At 47.4% G+C, this 19,325-nt stretch overlaps 1 protein-coding gene and 1 long non-coding RNA gene across 8 annotated transcripts in view; one reads left to right on the top strand and one right to left on the bottom strand.

Annotated features, from left to right (window-relative positions):
- ZNF236 (zinc finger protein 236) overlaps positions 1–19,325 on the top strand; it is an 89,537-nt gene that overhangs the window by 7,734 nt on the left and 62,478 nt on the right. For 4 of the 7 annotated variants that reach the window (XM_072952388.1, XM_072952386.1, XM_072952390.1 and 1 more), the window contains exons 2-5: positions 8,353–8,495; positions 9,708–9,872; positions 16,392–16,570; positions 18,982–19,106. In XM_072952388.1, coding sequence (XP_072808489.1) covers positions 8,353–8,495; positions 9,708–9,872; positions 16,392–16,570; positions 18,982–19,106 — 612 coding nt within the window. Of the gene's footprint in view, positions 1–1,699; positions 2,037–2,487; positions 3,078–8,352; positions 8,496–9,707; positions 9,873–16,391; positions 16,571–18,981; positions 19,107–19,325 lie in introns of those variants that run through there. The other 3 variants (XM_072952387.1, XM_015247015.3, XM_031672341.2) reach the window with 3 other exon arrangements.
- Positions 1,184–3,835, bottom strand: LOC116277722 (uncharacterized). Its single transcript, XR_012065835.1, has 2 exons — positions 3,624–3,835; positions 1,184–1,365 (listed from the first exon to the last, which is right to left on the bottom strand). It is a non-coding gene; the product is annotated as an uncharacterized lncRNA (long non-coding RNA).

The following is a 19,325-nucleotide window of genomic DNA, read 5'->3' as shown; positions in this document are numbered from 1 at the left end:
ATCGGGACAGCTGTCTTTTATGGATAAGTGACAGTCTTGTCACTGATCATATCTGCTTCTTTGCTTGAGCTAAGAAACCTGGACTTTTATTATTATTTTTGTACCTACATAGGATTTTATTAGTTTATGTGCTTCCTCACTTTTTCTGTTGTCCCCCATCATCCTGATTTCCTCATCTCTTTGTTTTACCACGATAGAAATTGCTTCAAGTCCTTTTCAGAACAAAGTAAGGTATACATTCAAAAACACATCATTGCCATCCAAATAGATTTGTAATGACTGAAGATTCTTATGCTCTGCCTCCAATCTATTTTCTCGGCCTTATCCATATAAGCCTGTAAACCCTAATATGCATATGGAGATAGCTGTGTTTTGTCTAAAATTATGTAGACTTCTGCTTTGATGCAACTAGGTGCATGGGATTAGCAAGTAAGCAGATTTGTTTTGGGTCTTGGATTTACTTACAGGCTATGTAGCCTTAAGCAAATTACTTAACCCCTCTCAAACTTATCTGTAAAATAGTACGTTGCAGGAATGTTGCAAAAATTAGAAGCATTTTATGTAAAGCACTAAAATGTTCTTAGAAGTTAAAAAACGGCCAATGTTAGTAATCGCTGAATCCCATTTGCCATCCACTGGCTGGCATTGGAGGCTGGACAACCTGATCTTGTTCTTTTTACGTGATTGTCTAGTTTTTCTTCCCTCTTCCCCAGGAACTGGATGTACGTAAAGCACCTGATAGATATGACTCATAATTTTAGTTTTTTCCTTCTTTACTCTGTTGCCTCCATCTAGAAAGTCCTTTCTCAGCATCTCGGTTGGAATGCAACCATTTACTAAGTTTCAGTTGAGAAGATCTTTCCTAGATATTTCTCTAATTAGTCTTGTCCTTCTGAGGGTTCTCTGTGGATTTTTAAAACCTGTCATATTTTGGCTAGTTTGTGTCTTGTCCATGGTTCCAAGTTTTCTGGGGGGACAGATTTTTTTGGTTAAGCTTTACATTCCCTTATGGCGCCTTGCATGTACTTGGTGGTAATTACTCACTGCTCTTTACTTAATTTTTCTGAGGCTATGAAGATTACGTTAGACTACTTTATTTCCGTTTACCTGACCTAACGCTGCTGTCATGTTCCCGTTGGAATTCTGTGGCGGTTAGCATGGGCAACAATAAAAGATCAACACATTTGAAACTGTGCATTTTAATGTATCACGTTTGATGACAGGTACATTCCTGACTTCTGGGTGTATCTTCCTCGGTCCAAGATGCATGTTTGGATAAATCCTAGGCTCCCGACCTTTTGCCACTACAGTTTGCGCAGTTTGCTCCAAGGCCTTCATAAACCGACATGGGAATATGGTGTTTTCCTGGAATTAGATGAGCACATATAAATACATGAACACCCGGCACATACAGAACCATTGGATGGCTTTTTTACCCGACCTCCACCTGGAAAGTTCCTTCTCACCATTTCTGCCCGTTAAAAGGGCACCTTTCCTGCCTGTTTTCCCGATGGCCTTACCAGTTGGGTGACTCCGGCTGCCCCACAACCAAGGAGCCCCGCGCCACCAGGTGGCCCCCCCCGCCCGAGGCCCGCGCCGCCAGGTGACCCCGGCCCACTCGCCCTCCGACCGCACACGGCCCGAACGGCGGAGCGCGCATGCGCACGGCGCCGCTCCCCGCCCCCACCGCGCGCCCGCGCCCAACGCCCCTAACGCGGCCCGCCGGGCCATGGAACCCGCCGAAGTTGGCGCGGTTCGAGCTCTCCCGTTCGCTCGTTCGGGCGCTTTCCCCCCGTGAGGCCCGCGGGCGCTCGGCCAGGGCTCAGCGGCCGCCTGCCCCGGCCGCTCCGCCCGCCTCCGCCGCTCGGCCGGGCGCGCGCCGCGCCCCCGCGGCCGGTCCCTGCGCGTGCGCGCTCCGCCGAGTGTATGTGTGTGAGTGTGTGTGCGGCCGAGGGGTGGTCCGCCGCCGCCGCCGCCGACGATGCCGCGGGGCCGCCCCCCGAAGCCCAAGGAGAGCAAGGCGCGCGGCGACACCGGTAAGCGGCCCCGGCCCGGCCGGCCGCGCTGTGCCGCTCCGCGCGAATATAGTCCCCGGATGCGGCGCGGGGGGCGCCGGGAGCGGGTCGGGCCGGGGGCGGCGGAGCAGGCCGGGGTCGGGTCGTGGCTGGGGCCGGGGGCCGGGGACCGGAGGCCGGAGGCTGGGCCCGGGAGGGCGCCCCGCCGTGCCCGCCGCCGCTGCCGCCGCTGCCGCCACCGTCCGACTGGCGGCCGCAGGGCGCGGGCGGAATGATACCGGCGCGGCGCGGCCGGCCCCTCCGCCGGGCTGGGCCTACTTTCCTGGGCCGCGCGGGCGGGCGGCGGGGCCGGGGGCGAGGCGCGCGCCGCCGCCCTCCCTTCGCGTCTCACCCGTCCCTTCCCCTCCCCCGCCCGTCCCCTCCCGGCCTCCTCGCGTCCTCCTCCTCCTCCCTCGTCGCCCTCCGCTCCCCCGCCCGCCCGCCCGCCGCCTCCTAGCCGGCGCTCGTCAGGAGGCCTTCCTGACGGGGAAGTCAGTCCCCGGGGAATGGCGGGCCTGGCTCCCGGGGCCTCTCGGGGGTGGGCGGCCGTGAGGCGGGCTGACGGCGGCCTCGGGCCGGCGCTTCCCGGGAGGGCGCCCCGCACCGCCCGGCCGAGCGTCCGCGGCGGGACCGGAGTCCGCGGGCCCCGAGCCCTGGGCCGGGCGGGGCGGTGCCGTGCGGGGCTCCGTGCCGGGAAGGGGCCCGCCGTGCGCGCTGTGGCAGCGGGGAGGCTTCGTCCCCGCGCCGGTCAGTCGGCCGGTGAGCCCTCGCGGCGGGAGGAGGCCGGTCCGGAAGCCGCGGACGCGCGCGGGAGGAGAGGGCGGCCCGGGGCCCCGCGTCCCCGTGTCCCCGCGTCCCCTCACGAGGGCCGCCGCCGTCCCCGCACTGGCGGGTGCAGTTAAGCGGCGGGAATGGGGGAAATGCTGTGACGTAGCTCACTGCGGGGCACGCGGATCCCCGCGGGCGTCCACACGCGTGGGGCCTCTGCGGACGCGGAGAAGCGGCGGCTGCATGATAACACAGGTGTGCGGATTCGTAGGTGGTAGTAACTGCCCAGAACTTGGATGAGTGGCTAATGGTGTCTGGAAGGAGGTCTTAAAGGTCTCTCTCCCTGTCTTGGCCTTACTTTGTGCAGTGTTTATTAATATGACTTGTGCTAAAAATAAAGTAGGGCAGTGCCCCTCAGTTACTTGGAAAAAGGCTTGAGATAGAGAAAGAGTGTAAAGTTCGCACTGGAGTAGGCCGGGCTTCCTTATCTGCCCAGATGGCATCACTGTTCACCTGGTTTTTCAGGTCCTAGACTTAAGAACAAGTATTTCTCTTATTTCCCAAGACATTTCATAATTAAGTTTTGTAGCTTCTACCTGCTCTTTCCATCTCTGGTGTCACCGCTGGCCCAGCCATCATCTCTCTGACTGGTCTCTGCTTGTTTGGTCCTTCTGTAAATCCATCACCTGGCAGCCCCAGGCATCTCTTTAAAATGTAAATAAGATGGCCACTCCCTGGTTAAAACTGTTCAGTGGATCTCTCATCCCTTTAACTTAAAATCCCACTCCTGCAGGCTCTTACCTCCAGTCTGGCCTTTGCCTGCCCTTCCCGTCTCTTTCCTCGCTTGCACACTCCGTCCTCTGTGGTCCTTGACCGTGCGACGTTTGCTTGTGAGTCAGGGCCTGTGCTGTTCCCTGTTCTGAGAATTCACGTCCTCCTGCTCACTCTGTAGGTCTCTGTGCTTCAGCTTCCCGAGAGAAGCCTCCTCAGACCTTTCTAAAAGTGACCATTCCCTGCTTTACACCAGTCATTCTCTGCCACAGTGGTTCTCAACGTGTGGTTTGTGGACTCCAGGAGTTCCTGGAGACAGTTTCAGGGGTCTGCAAGGTAAATATTTTCATAGTGATACTAATGGGCTCTTCTACTTGGTTGCACACACCAGCAGTTGGGGTAAGACTGCTGACGCCTTAGCAGGCGGCGTGGTGGTGAGGGCCCCAACCTGTATGAGGCTGCATTGTCCTCATGCATTTCACTGAAAAACTACGTATTGCAACAGAGAGGATGTAGAAGCAGACGTGAGGAATCCACCTGTCTGGTTCTGTTAAACCAGACATTAAATAGATTTGTAAAAGTGAAAACTCTGTTCTTTTGAGAATATTTTTTTCATGAAAATCTGTATGTTAACATGTAATAGATTTATTTTTCAGTGAGTGTTTCAAAAATTGCTCAGTTTTGATTTCTAATAGGGCAGTTGTCAGTTGATACAACTTATATAAAGTTTTAATGTCTTTGGGGTCCTCAGTGATACTGAATAATGTAAAGGGGTCCTCGGACCAAAAGGTTTGAGAACTGTTGCTCTGTCAGTTTACAATCTTAATGTTTTTCATAATCTGAAATTACTTTGTTTTATTTCTGTGTCATCCATGATGAATTTTACTCCTAAGAAAAGCCTGGAATGTAGGGGGATTTTTGCAGATGGGGAAATGAGGCTCAGAGAGGTTAAGTGGTTTGGAAGGTCTACCCAACTAGTATGTGGCAGAGTGGATTTGAATCTACATTTGAGTCCAAAGTGTGCATTGCATTGTTCTGCCTTGATAAATGTAAAGCCCTTCGTGTGGGTTGATTCACTATTCACAAGTATTTTAAAGCGCTTGTCATAGGTGGGTACTGTGCTGAGGGCTAGGGATACAGAGTTAAAACAGCAGGCAAGATCTCTGCCTTGGGTCTTCAGGACAGTGTGTGTCGTGTGATGGCAGGAACACTGTATGGCAGCAGAAGAGGGACACTTGAAGTCTAGGTTTCCCAGAGAAAATGGTGTCAAAACTGAAACTTCAAGAAAACGATTAGGAGCAGGCAAAACATTTCTTAAAGTAATAATTAGCTTCAGCACAAGAGTCAGGAAGTAAGCCTCATCTGTACACTGATGGAGGCAGTGTTTACTGACCAGTGGCTTTGTGCCTGGCACTATCCTGGGAATATAAAGATGAGTGAGATAGGATTTTTTTTTTAAATCATCGTTCTTTTAGTTTACTCTCTATAGGCAGTAATGTGGCCCTGATGGAGGCTGCATTTAGGGATCTTGTATGGCTTCCGCCTGGTTTTCCAGCAGAGTGGTGCAAACCTTCTCTCCCCAGCTGGGACGTTTAGTTGGCCTCCTGCTAAGTTTCTGTTGAAGGGATATTTGTAATACCTCATTGCCAGAGAGCTGCGACACACAGACCTTGAGCCAAATGAATAAACAAGTCCTTTCTTGCTCAAGTACTAGTTCAGGCCATTTTAGATTTTCTTGGATGAATTCAGGAACTCTACACCCTTGGCTCTGAGGGTAGCTGAGCTGAGTGGTCATCCAGTTTGCAGAGACCCTCGCTCAGTGGATGGCTGAGGCCTTGCTTGTGACTCCCAGTCCTACCTCACTGTCTCTGGCCTGTGACCTGTGACCCATATTTTAATCTACCCCATGAAGGTCCATACATTAAAAGCACAGGTGCTGCATGTCCGCATTTGTTGGGAATTGCGACTGAGTCTCGGCGGACTGTGGCGCTTTCCCGCGACCCTCCAGCCTGCTTGTTGCCCTGGCACTGCTGCCGTGAACTGTATGTTTGTGGCAATGAAAAACAGAATCCTGACAGCCAACAAATCAAGAAATGATTCTAGTGTGTGTGTGTATAAAATTAGTTTTTTGCATTGTCAAAGGAAGCATTATACTCAGCAGCACACTGCTGGGTCCTTCTCAGAAAAGCTCTGTTACATTCAGAACTTGAGCCAAGAATTCTATGTTTCACTGGGAGGTGAGGCTATAGAAATGGAGGTCTTATTTGGTTATAATTTGAACTTACTGTAGTTTTGTTAAATTTAGGCAATGTATGTGTAGAGTCTGAATGTACATCTACCTGAGTTTGAAGCCTTTCTTTAGAAATAAAAAATTTGCAGGTAATAAAGCAAACACTTGAAAGAGGGTTGATACACCTTTTAAAAATAATGAGAGAAGATGTAGTAACCCGAGGCATGAAAAGGCCCTCACATGGGACAGTCCTGCCAGGAAGGGCGCTGAGAGCACGTCCTGGGGAAGGTGACCCTGTTCCTGGGGAGCACTGGCCGTGAGGACCTGAGCGCCTGACCCCGTGAAGGACCAAGGGTTTATCTGTAACTCTGTTGCAGATGTATTTCATGTCATTTGTTGTGGCGCCAGGACCAGGGTTTTGTCTCACTGAAACTACTCATGCTTTTTGACAGCTAGGGGGTCTCAGTTGAGTATATTTTGCAGTGAAAGAGCGTAAACAGGCTTAAGCATGCAATTGGTGTAGGATGCTGCTGATCAAATCCAGGTTCATCTGCTGTTTTGCCCCAGGCACGGTTGAGACTGGCTCTCATCTCAGACCCTGACCTTAGGAGGGCGTGGACGCGTGCCTCATTAGAGCCTCGAAGCCAGAGCTGAATGTTGCTCCTGGTTCTGCCGCTGGCTGCTCATGTGGTTCTGCCCAGGCAGGCAGCTTCCTGGGGTCTGGCCTTCAGTGGCTGTGCAGCAGGGCTGTGGACTATGTGACTCACTTTTCCCCACAAGTCAGTTTTATTTCCTTTTTAATTTTATGCTTTTTGAGTAGGTAATACGTTAATCATGGTTCAAAATTTTTAAATGTGAAAGTTGAAGCTAGTCTTCAAATTTTTCTCAAGGAGAGCAAAGCTACCCCATTTCTGATCTTCATAAATCAGCTTTCGTGTAATTTTGATAGTGAATCCGAGTTCTGGGTAGCAGGAAGGGTGAGGAGTTAGAGTGGTTTGCTTTTTAGAAATTAAGTCGAGGGGCTCTTTCATTACTGTGTTCAGCCTTTAGGTTAAAACACTTGCTGCTGAGTTCTCAAAACACACTTTTCAGCAGATTCTTTGCTTGCCCCTTCCTAACCTCTAAAATGGTTCTTCCCAAAGCACAGACATTTCCAGAGGGAGTAGTTAGTGTATTAACTAATGTGGCCCCATCAGTCATTTTACTTGGGCCCGGGGAGTCAGAAAACATTTTCTTGTTAGTTTAGTGTGGAGATTCTGAATGTATGGTCTTTGAACAGAATGTGGATAGAGTTCAGGATAAATAGAACAAAAATTATACCTTTCCGTTAGCAGACCTGTTTTGCTCATGGATGAAGTGCAGTCTTTTGAACTACACTGGCATTTGTCGAACCTGGAGCTTGCTTTCCTCGAGGGTCTGCCAGAGGGGCCCCTGAAGCAGCTGCCCGCATTGCCTGTCCCTCTGCTCTGCGTCCGGTGTGGGTTCCAGCCCGCCTTGTCCTGGGCTCTCACAGTTCTTACTTTCGAGGCCGGCAGGACTGTTGGCCAGCGTGGGAGCTGTAGGCTATTTTCTCAGCAGAGGGGCTTGAAGGTCTAGAGAAGATGTGCAATGCTGTGTTTCCCGGGAATGCTTGAAAAAGAGACTTTCCTGAACCTAATTGGGTCTTAAAATTAGCCCCCTTACCCTTCTTCCAGATTTCTAAATTTTAACGTTTTGGGGTCAAATTGGATGCAGAGAGTCGTGTGTGACATATTTCTAGTCTTTGTGGTTAATATGTTCTATATATTTGTGCCCAAATTATAAGACTTGGGGTATATTTATTTATTTCCAAGAATTGAAGAGGTTTAGGACAGCTTTATTTTATGACATTCTTGATAAATTTTTGTGATTGTACATTTATTCTTATTTGAAATAGTTTTAAGTTTATAGCCCTTTACCTAAATGGGTTTATAGAGAGCTCATTGTGAAACCTGAGGATTGTCCAGAGCATGGCAACCCTCTGTCTTCCAGAACCGTGACTATATGAGAGAACAAAAGTGTTTGCTTTTTTAACTCAGTCTTGCTTTGTAGCAGTTTTCAGAGGTAGATTGAGTTAGTGAATTAGCTTTTATGTTTATTCTAGAGTTTTGTTGACTGAGTGATTTAAGAAACTGGATTATTGAGCTCTCAGAGTGACTTAGGGGTGAAAAGCCTCTGTGATTGGCGTGACTTAGAAATAGTGTTAAGCAAAGGCAAGGTTCAGAAGCATGGCTTTTGTGTATCTTTGAGAGAGTGGCAAGCCTCAGGAGTTTAGTTTCAGGTTCGCAGGTATTTAGAATTCTGTTGTGCCGTGTCTCAGTTATGTCAGCATTCCTAATTTCTAACTTAAAAACACATCCATTTAAACAATTTAAGGTATCATTAATTTCATCTAAAATCTCATAGTTCTCTGACATAACCTGGTTTTTAAACAGTAATCATAATTTAGTTTTATTTATGTGATGGGAATAACAACTGCTATTTATTGTTTATACTTATGCAATTTTATAGATGGAGTTTTAACATTGAATGCGGAGAACACTAATTATGCCTTTCAAGTTCCAAACTTCCATAAATGTGAAATCTGTCTGCTATCTTTTCCAAAAGAGTCCCAGTTTCAACGCCACATGAGGGATCACGAGCGAAATGACAAGGTATGTATTTTAAAAAGAGGTGTCAGAAATGTGAGCGTTGAAACTGGAGGAATTGTAAAAATCAACATGTGAATAAACACTTGCTTTATCCCTAAGTTGTGAAACATTCCATACTATATAAATTCACATTTTGATGTTTTGTTTTTAGTTGTAGTTGTATTTCTAGCCGTCGTTAGCTAATGAGAGGAAGTGAGAGCTTATCTGCTGAATCTGAAGTCATGTATGAGTAGACAAAGGAGCGATCTTAAAATACGACTTCCTTCAGTAGTTTCGATTTCCCGTATCTCGATGGTTTTTCTCCGGCAGGGAGTGTTTCTCTGAAGTGGTCTTGCATTTTAAGAAGGTATTTGAGATATTTCAGATCGCATTTCAGCAGGAGCAACACTAAGTTAAACAGAGATTTGAACCTTTTTCTCCAGTGCCTCTTGGAGGAGGTGTCGGGAACGTTCCTGTCCTGATGGAATGATCTGCCTGATGGGTGGAAGGCAGCGGTTGCAGCTGCAGTGAGCGCAGGGCTTGCCAGCGTTTCTCTAGACTAGGAGAACCTGAGGCCAGGAGAACACCAGGCGTCTGTCTCCTGGGGGACCAGGTGTGGCGCGCTCCAGCTGTGTTTTCAGCGTGGATGCTGCTGCTGTAACATAGCGGTGCAGCAGTAGCACCAGTGCACACTGGCAGTACTCTCCCAGATCTGGAAATCTGAAAACGTGGACCCATTAGGAGGGTCTTGGTATTTCCAAGAGAAAAACCAATGATTACTTTATCTTTCTACAAGTAAGTGGCAGATTACCTGCCATTTGGGGGAATTTTAAGACGGGGATAAACAACTCTGTTAAAATCTAGCAAAATTTTTTATGATTATTTTATCTGAAGTGATTTTGTTTATAGCAGTGGAGTTGTCATAAAAGAAGGGAAAAATCCCACTCAATGAGTCGAAGTTTCTCACTTTTATTTTCATAGAGACTACATTCTGGTGCATTTCTATGCAGCATTTCTTGTTAGAAGCATTTTCTACATAGACGTGGTGTTGTCCTTATAACTCCTTTGAGAAATTCTATAAGGAGCTTCCCTACGTCCGTTTTGGATTTAATGACTTCAGATCCAGAAGGACTTGAGAAGCCCCTTAGGAGGCTTGTCTGTGGATTGTGGTACTTGTTAATATTTGAATGACATTGATTGTGTTTCAGTGGCTTCTTGACTTTTCTCTCCACTTAGCCACATCGATGTGACCAGTGCCCCCAAACCTTTAATGTTGAGTTCAACTTGACACTTCACAAATGTACCCACAATGGGGAGGACCCTACCTGTCCCGTGTGTAACAAGAAATTCTCCAGAGTGGCTAGTCTCAAAGCGCATGTTATGCTGCATGAGAAGGAAGAGGTAATTATTTTGGCCTATACTTTGTTAACTGATTTTTAAAATGCATCTAATCCTTAGGAGGATTTTAGGTATAAACTAGTTTTAAAAAGCCTTTCATGTAGGTTTCAAGGAGTCATTTATCATTAAATTTGTCTTGGCTGGTCTCCAGGTCACTAGTAAAGCATTTTATTTTCTGGCCATTTCAGCACCTTAGGGCAGAGACGTTTTAATGTGCAGTATATTTGGGGGATCAAAGTATGTCCGCACTGGCTGATAGAGGTTCCCCTCAACCCCTGCCTTTTTCCTTTTCAACAGAAATTAACTTTTTTTAAAAACTGAAGTATAGTCGGTTTACAATGTTGTGTTAATTTCTAGTGTACAGAATAGTGATTCATTTATATATGTGTGTGTATATACACATATACATATATACGTATATATATATATGTGTGTGTGTGTATGTGTGTATATTAATAAGCTCTTGGAGGATTCAGAGTGGCCAGAAGTGAATTTTCTGCCTCTAAAGATGGTAGAATTTCCTTGCTTGGCTCCTGGATCTGCTGACATGTGGGAATTTGGGAGAAGAAAATTAATTCATGATGACCTAAAGCAGTTGATGCACCAAAGTGAACAGTCCTGAAAAGGCCACAGGCATAGTCTTGGGGCAGGGTTAAGGATGGCAGGGCTCACTGCTGAGGAGTAAGGCCTGCCTGTTGCTGGAGCAGGTCAGCCCATTCTGACATATAAATGACTGTTGCTTTAAAATATTACCCCCACATTGTTATTGTAGAAAATTAGGAAAATGAAAACGTAGAAAGGAGACATAAAAGAGTCACCTCTAATTCGACCATCCAGAGATAATTACAGGTAACTATTTGGTAAATTTTCCCTCTGAGGCAGAAAAACATGTAGTATTTAAATTGCATATATAAAATTTGCATCTTCACAATTGAGTTTATACTTTGCATATAGGTTTGTGTTCTCTTTTTATATATGTCTTGGATTTTTAAGTATAAAATAATTTATGTTTATCTTTTAGAGTTTTATTATGTAAGTAATACATGTTTATTTTGGAAAAAGTTAGAAACTATAAAGATTAACGAAAGTACCATAGAAGAACCAATAATCACACTAGTTGGAGAGAATGTGTACACAGTGTACCCTTGAACATCATGGATCTGAATTGTGTGGGTCCACTTTGACGCAGTTTTTTCAGTAAATGCGGGCTGCAATGCTACACGGCCTGAAGTCGGTTGCATCTGAGGGTGCGGAACTGTGACACAGTGGGGCTGCTGTGCGCGGGTTCGTGCCCCCAAATCTCCTTTTATTCAAGGGTCAACTGTGTAGTTTTTCAGCCTTTTTTTGGCTATACATGCTTTCCATAAGGAAAAGAAAGTATAGTCTCATAAATTTAAGAGTAGTTTTTTAATGCAAATATAGTTATGTGCTGTTTCGTAACCTGCTCTTTTCCTTTAGTATGTTGTAAGTACGTCTTCCCGCCTTTCGCTTACCATATCATGCATGTTTTCCCCATGTTCCTGTTTTAATTACTAAAGTCGTGAGAGTCTGGACATAGCATCGTGGATTTAATCATTTCCTTTGCCATTTGCCATTTAAGTTGCTTATACTTTTCAGTATTATGAATAATACATCTCTGTGTGTATCTTCAATTGTTTCAGTAGGATAGTCCTCCAGGTGGATTTACTGAACTAACAAGACTTTTCCAAGCACTTCATGGAACACCACGTTGTGTTCTAGAAAGCGTGTGCTGCTCAGTGCCTTTTGAAGACTGTAGTCCTGCCTGTCTCACTCAGTGTAGCGCTGTCCAGAAGTGACGGTTGCCTTCTTTTTAAAAAGCAGAAAGTGTTTAATACGGTATATTAAAGTGTCGTGAAACAAGTTCTGCATGCACATAGAAAGAATCAAACAGTAGAGAAGGTTTGGAGAGTGAAGAGTTAAGTCTCCATCCACCTCTGACTTTGGTTTCTCCTCCCTCCTGGGCACCGGTGCACAGACAGGCCTCTGCTCCCCACCAGCGCGCCTGCATTACTCGCACTTGTGTTTTCAGTGGGCTGTGTCCTGGGTGTCATAAATAGCCGCGTGTTGCATGTGTGCGTGTGTATGCCTGTGTCACAGCAGGGCTCTGTCTTGGCGGCTCTGCCCTCGTGCACAGAGCTGCCTTGAGCCCTCTGTTCATCCACAGGTTCTGGTTCCTGTGATTTGCTTAGACCCACGTTCCAAGTGTCAAATTACTGTTTTAGAAAAATCCCACTGTGTCTTCTGGGGCAGGTCCACACCGTGCAGGGCACACATACTCCAGAGAGCACAGGTTCACTCCTCGCGGGGTGATGAGATTGTTTTGTTTTCATCCAGCACATGGGGGGTTTAAAGTAACCATATCTCTCCCCTCCCACCACCACCACTTTTGAACAGTTTTAAAATAGTTGCAGACATCATGTTATTACTTCACCTCTAAATACTTCAGTTATATCCCCTAAAAACAAAGACACTTTTCCTCACTATCACAAAACAATGATCACTCAAGAATTTAATATCTCTCTAACAGTCTGTCTTCAGGCGCTCCGTTGGGAGGGGCGAGGAGTGACTTATGAGAGCTGAGGAGATGCTCTCCCTTTGGCCTTAGAAGCAGCAGCTGAGGCAGGCTCCTAAGGAGGCAGGTGTGCAGGTGGAGGTGGAGCTGGAGGCCCGGGGTGAGGCTGCTCCCGTGGTGTCAGAGCAGGTTCCCTCCTCAGGCCACAGCCTCCTTAGACTCTGTCTCAGTAAGTTATCGCTGAGGCCAGAAACTGAGTTCTTTTTATTGAGTAACTAAATCTAAGCAGTTTAGTAAGTATTGTTGTCTTAAATAAATTAGTGGTCATTTGAAAAATTACCATATGTAAATTGGGTGCTGCCTAGCTTTTTAAAACCCGGCATTTCCTGTTTCACATTGATTTTCGCTCACTCCCTGCTTTTTAACCACAGCAACAACCGACCCCAGCTTCACAAAGTTGTGATGTTCCTGAAACTGAGCTGTGTGGAGCTAGTCGTCCGTGTGATGTTGCACAGTTGCTGAGGTTCCTTGGAGAGTGTCCGCTGTCCCCTGGCCTCCAGGAGGTTGTCACACCCTACTACCCCCTCTCAGGCTGGGGCTTTGGCCGAGTAGCCTCATAGTTCTCTGAGATGGGGACATTGCCTTGTCTGCACAGAGAAGCGAGGTGCTGGGGGATGGGGATGGGAAGCTGGTTTTGGGGCCATGGGAGCAGAGTCTGAGCAGGGACAAGTACATAGACAGAGTCCACAGATCGTATCTCAGGGACACGCGCATCATTGCTGTGAATCCTTCTGGGCGTGACTGGGTAGGGGTGGGACTGTGTGGCTTCCTCACAGTGCCCATGAGCCCGGGTGCGAGCGCAGGTGGGTGTTTGCATCAAGGTTGGGATTTATGAAGCTCATGTGATGGAGTAACAGAGGAGTCAGGGTGTTGGTGAGAGAGTTGAAATGACTTAACGTGATCTAGGCCAGATGAGCGAAGAGGTGAAACGCGTTTGCGAGTGCGTGTGCGTGTGTGTGTGCGTGTGCGTGTGTGTGAGAGCATCCTCCAGTGGGATTTCAGGGCGGGTGGAGGTGGGGTGGCAGTCCACCTGTACTGGAATTCTGGTCGGCCCGCTCTCGGGTGACAGCGGGAGCTGGAGCTGCTGCCCTTCCTCTGATCCCACGCCCCCTGCGCCAGCCACCAGGACAGTGAGGCGTACTCTGCTCCATCCTGACGTTTCTTCAGATATGCTCTTTAAGTGTCTCTCGCCTCCTCCATAGCTGGAGAGAGAAACAACAGTAATTTGTCATTTCCAGATGCTCTTAGCTTTTTATGCATTACTTTCAAAATCTTCCCTTCATTGTATTTTCCCTTCCACACACTTTGTCCGGATTCTTTTCTAGGCTGTTCCCCAGGATGGCGCTCACGGTCTTCCACCTCTGGTCACTGCCCGCTGTGTGCTCACTTGCTTATGTCAGGTTTTCACCATTGCTGTTTAGCATCGTTCTGACGTTAGCTGCTGCAGCGGGAGCGCGTCCTGTGCGGGCAGCTGGGGGGGAGCTTGTGCAGGCTGGTCTCCTCTGCACCCTTTGTTTCAGTGCAGAACACTTGCTGTCTTAGTCTGTTGCTGTTGAGGTTGTAGGAATGTAAACAGTTCATAGTTTCTGACTCCATTTTTTTCAAAAGGCCTCTGAGAAGTGCCTAGTTTCTGAAACCAGTTGACTTTACATTTCTATTACTACCAACCTGTCTTCTGTTTCCTCTCTTTAAATATAACAGGTTCTCTCTTAGATCAGTACATAATCAGAGGAGAAGAAAAGGGTGCAATAGTCGGGACAGAGGCCTCTACAGCTGCACCCTGGGTCTGGGGGAAAGCTGTTCCCTTGTCGTTGGGCTGCCGGGAGGGGGGCGCTGAGAGTGGGGGGTGATACTCAGTAACATGACCTCAGCGACCCCTGCCGAACAGGAATTCAGGACTAGGGAGTTCACAGTAACTGAATGGCAAAAAAAAGGCTTTGCTGTGTGAAGATGTATTGGCAATATGTAAAAAATAGGGTGTTCTTTTTAACACAGTGGTTGTATTAGGGTAGAAGTTCAGAGTTTTCCTCTGTCACCTGGCATTCTGGTGCCTGCAGTGCAGACCTGGGGTGCATTTGAGACTGCCCAACATCCCCCTTGCTCTGTTCTCCCTGAGTGTTACCTGTACACATGGTTTACAGTGAGAAGAGGGAGCAAGAGGGGGCGCACCTGCTCCATGAAGCATGAACCATGGCTGAGCGTTTGTGCTGCGGGTGCCCCAGTGGGAGACCGCGTCATCACCGGGCCATCAGTGGTTAGGAAGGTGGGTAAACCGAGTTTCAGTCATATGCCCAGCCAAGAGGTCTGTGCTTGCAGCAGAGAAGAGCAGGTGCTGGGATAGTCATCAGTCTTTTCCGTACGTGTTAATAGTACATTTTAGCTACCTTTGCCTCTTGTGGGTGCTTTTATTTCTCAGTTAATTGGTTTGAATATGATATATTAGTAATGGCTACAGGAGTAATTCCTTATCTTTAGTCCCATTTAAAAGTCACCTGTAAGAATCCAGCTAAGATGGATGCAGCAAATTGTGTTTTCTTTCTGTTTTTCTTTCTGTTTAGATACTTCTTTATTTTTGACAGTTTCCTAGAAAGAATTTTCTTTGTTGTCAGTGAGTTACTCAGAGTCTAGTAGTTCACTGATCCCTTAAATTATTATATAATAATACTCATTCAGAGTTGGTTAAGTTGAAGTCATTATTGGGTTGCTCAGAGTGCCCATCCATCCTCGTCTTTTCTGCAGAGGATGCTCTGAGTAGCAGCAGCGAACAGCCTCACCTTAATGCGGGTTTTATACCTCCATGCGGCTGATCACAGTGATCAGGAGAAAGTCTGCTGGGAAGAAATAGCTACGTGTTTTGTTGTTTGGAAATAACAGTGATGCTCACTGACAGGTTACACTTATTCTTTTCCATGTCTGGATAGTTCATTTTGAGGATCATTTAAGTAAATAATTGTATTATGGGACTTTGAGTAAACTAACTGAACTTTGTACTAAGTCGACAATCCCTACTGACCCAAGCCATTCTGAGTACGTCCTGTGTGCTGTGCAGTCGTCCGCCTCTTACATGCATCCTTTTATTTAACTTTATGACAGCCCTGTGCGGCAGGTACTGCTGGTATCACCATTTCACGGGCTTGGAGTGGTCAGCTCACCTGAATGCACACAGATGGTGACTGGCAGCCTTTGTGTGAACCAGGACCCCACCCCAGCACGTCTGGGCCAGTGTTATCCTAATTAAAATAGGAGTGGTTTAAAATTTATAGTGGCTGTATTTTAAAAAGTTAAAAGAAAACGTGAAATAAAATTTGTTTTAATATATTTTATTTATGAAAATAAATCCAAAATACTATAATTGATAATATAATTAATTCATAATATAATTTCATTAAGTCTTTGAAATCTTGTGTGTGTTTTACACTTACTCCACAGCTCTGTTCAGTCTGCACCCATTTCAGGTGCTCAGCAAGCCACTTCTGGGCAGAGTCCCAGATTTTTCTGTAATTGACTGATAGGCGTTTTCATTTAAAAATCTACCAGCTGTCATTTTGGTTTAAGGTAGTCTATTAAACTATTATCTTAATTTGAATTCTGTCCTGATTCTTTTGTGTTGAAGTCACTCTGCTTCTCTTTGACGTTTTCACAGAGTAGATGGACAAAATGCCATTGACCCAACAGCCAGTTTGAAACGGTTCATTTTGCTTAAAAATTGTATTGTTCTCTCATCCTTTTCCCTGTGTTTCTATCAGGAAAGAAATGATTTTTATTTATTCCTATTAGGATAGAATGATATATTTTTTGAGAGGCAAAAATATGTGAGTGTTTGTTCCAAAGGAAAGTGTAATTCATGCTCAGCTGTTGACAGCACGAGTGTTTTTGGGAAGCCGTGCTCTGGAGTGCTTGCTCCGCTCACAGGTGCTCTCCGTCCGCAGAACCTCATCTGCGCCGAGTGTGGAGACGAGTTCGCGCTGCAGAGCCAGCTGGCCGTGCACATGGAGGAGCACCGCCAGGAGCTGGCTGGGCGCCGCGCGCGCACCTGCAAGGCCTGCGGGAAGGACTTCGAGACGTCCTCACAGCTGAAGGAGCACATGAAGACCCACTATAAGATCAGGTACGAGCCTGTGCTTGGCTACACAATTATGTGGTATAGTAAAAATCGGCATACTTTGCTGTGATTGGTTAAAAATCTTGGCTACCTTAGAAACGAGCATACAGCAACTGGTCAGGTGTGGTGTCAGGGTGTCTGTTACAATCTGGTTATCACGTGTCATGTCTACAGTAGGAAAGGTAAGATTGAAAATTAAAAATAGGTGTCAGGCTGCATGGGTAAGAATGTTTAGCTCTTTGATAATGTTGAAAGCTGTAGAGCTAGGAATTGGCAGTACATTTTTATGGGCAGGTAATGAGGTGTGCAGGGCCAGATTAGCACCCTTTTTACTGACCTGGTTTATTTATACTGTCTGTTTAGAACTTACATGTGCCTGACACTGTGCTTAGTGTGTATATAAATATGTAAACACAACTTCATTTAATCATTACAAACAGCCCTTCAGGCCTGGATACTTTTCTGTCCCCATTTTGCAGATGAGAAAACCTAGATTCCAGAAGTCAAGTGACTTTCACAAGGTTTTACAGCTCTTAGGTCAAGTGTTAGGGATTTAAACCCCAGGAGTCTCATTTTAGAGCTCGTGATATTAGCAACCCTGCCTGTATTTAAAACATACGGATTTATTCCTAGTAAACCTTAACATGTCTCTCAGAATTTTGTAGTTGACCTAGTCCTGATTGTATAGTTTTTCTGATATTTCCTTTTCTTCATAAAATGAAATACAAAGTTCTCCTGGCCCTTTGTGCTCAAGTTAGCAGATGGTGACAATCAGTAGTCACACTCATTGAACTAATCTCTACAGCAAACTGTAAAAGCCAGCATTAATTAACTTTTTCACTGTAATATCAGTTTAACTTGCCACCATTCCAAATTTCAGTATTTAGGAAATATCTATACTTTTTAACAACCACCATCACCAGGTAACAAAGTTTATAAAATGCTGGAACACTTTGTGGTATTTATTTACCATTTTAGGCATTGTGTTTTAGAAATGTGATGACCCCCAGTGGTCCGCATTCTCTCCTCTCTCCCATCTGCTTCACTTCACTTGTTGGTAACCACTGTGGTTCCCGCCAAGTACTTCGTGACGTCAGTAATTTTTAGACCCCTCCAATGCAATTCGTGTGCTCTGTCTGTCACACCAGGTTTTTATTTTGATGAAGTTTTATCACAGGCACTTTGTGTCCCTGAAGGTTTTGGAGAGATGATTGGGGATATTTTAGGGGCCACCATGCACTAGACCACACTGGCTCTGAGTCTTTGGGAGCCAGCAGGCCATCTGACTCAGGGAGCTGTCATTTTAGCCTGGCAGACACAGTGATGGAGTGGAGGGAGGGTCAGTGCGCAGCCTCAGAGAGTGGTGGGTAGGGAGGGATGTGGGACTCGACTCCCTGGGGCAATACTCCGGGGTGGGGCTGTGTGGTGAGAGGCCTGTTTTGTGTAGCTTTTCCCAGCAGGAGCACTGCCAGTGGGCCTAGGGGAGGAGGGGCCTGCAGGCCTTTGGGGGGGGGGGCTTCCAGGTGAGGGAGGGCAGTCGCAGCCATCTCAGTAGCCATGGGCATTCTGCGCTGACCAGAGAGGAGCCTGCGACAGACGGGAGCCTGCTGGGGCTGAGTGTGAGGGAGGCAGGCCCAGGGGCTGAGGGTACCCAAGGCCATCCCGGGAATGAGGATTTTATCCCAGCTGCGGTGGGGGAGCTGGAGGGTTTTACACAGGCAGGGCCTGCCCAGCCTTCGTGGTATGGCGTGGCTGCTGGGTGGTGGCCCGGTGATCAGGGCAGCGGGAGGATGCTGCTGTAAGCCGTGGTGGCTGCGGAGTTTAGAGACAGGAGCATCCTGGGGGCTGTCTGGGGTGAGACCGGCAGCTTTTGGAGGTGGGCTTGATGTCAGGAGTGAGGGAGAGGGAAGAACCCAGGGTGACATCTAAGGTTGAGGTTGCCCAACTGGGAGTTTCCTGTCGTAAGAGGAGCAGGCTGAGAGTCAGGCGAGAGTTACGTTTGCCACTTGGTAGATTTGAGCGCCATCGGCCTTTCAGGAGTTGGGTGTCTAGGGCTGGTGCTCGCCGGAGGGCTCAGACTTGTTGGAGGCGGGACTTGGAATCCTCAGCACCTGGGAGACTGGAGGAGGGAGCATAGGCTTGAGTCTGTGTGGAAACTGTACCTGCCCGGTCTTTACATTTGACCATCACAGGTAAAGCGCTGTCTCGAGAGACGTTCCGACCTTCCCCCGCCAAGAATGGGTTTATGATACTGGAGACACGTGTGTGTGTGTGCTGAACACTTGCACTTGTGTGTGGCTGATTTCTCATTAAAGCGCTCACGACCAGTTGGCTGGACGTCGGGGTAGGACTTAGCTGGGAAGGGCTCCTGTATGGGAGGGGGAGGCTTTCTGAGTGCCCCACTCTGCGTCTACCAGGGTGTCCGGCACGAGGCCCTACAATCGAAACATCGACAGGAGCGGGTTCACGTACTCCTGCCCCCACTGCGGGAAGACGTTCCAGAAGCCAAGTCAGCTCACTCGGCACATCAGGATACACACAGGTACGAGGATTTAGGACGGGGCCTGGGGGAGGGATGGGCCTTACCGCCTGCTGACCTGGGGTTTAATCCGACCTTTCTGTGTTTGCTGCTGTGCCCGTGGTGCTAGTCCTGAGGTTTTGAGTAGGCCCTGGAGTGCAGTCCGGGAGGTGTGCTGCCGGGTGGGGTCTTGAGTCTGGGTAACGTATATACGTATTTCTCTCTTAATCCATCAGATGCCCA

Source organism: Vicugna pacos, chromosome 30, assembly GCF_048564905.1.
Source record: "Vicugna pacos chromosome 30, VicPac4, whole genome shotgun sequence".
NCBI lineage: Eukaryota > Metazoa > Chordata > Mammalia > Artiodactyla > Camelidae > Vicugna > Vicugna pacos.
Note: the sequence above shows the minus strand (reverse complement) of the source record. Positions and strands in the feature narration are given on the sequence as shown.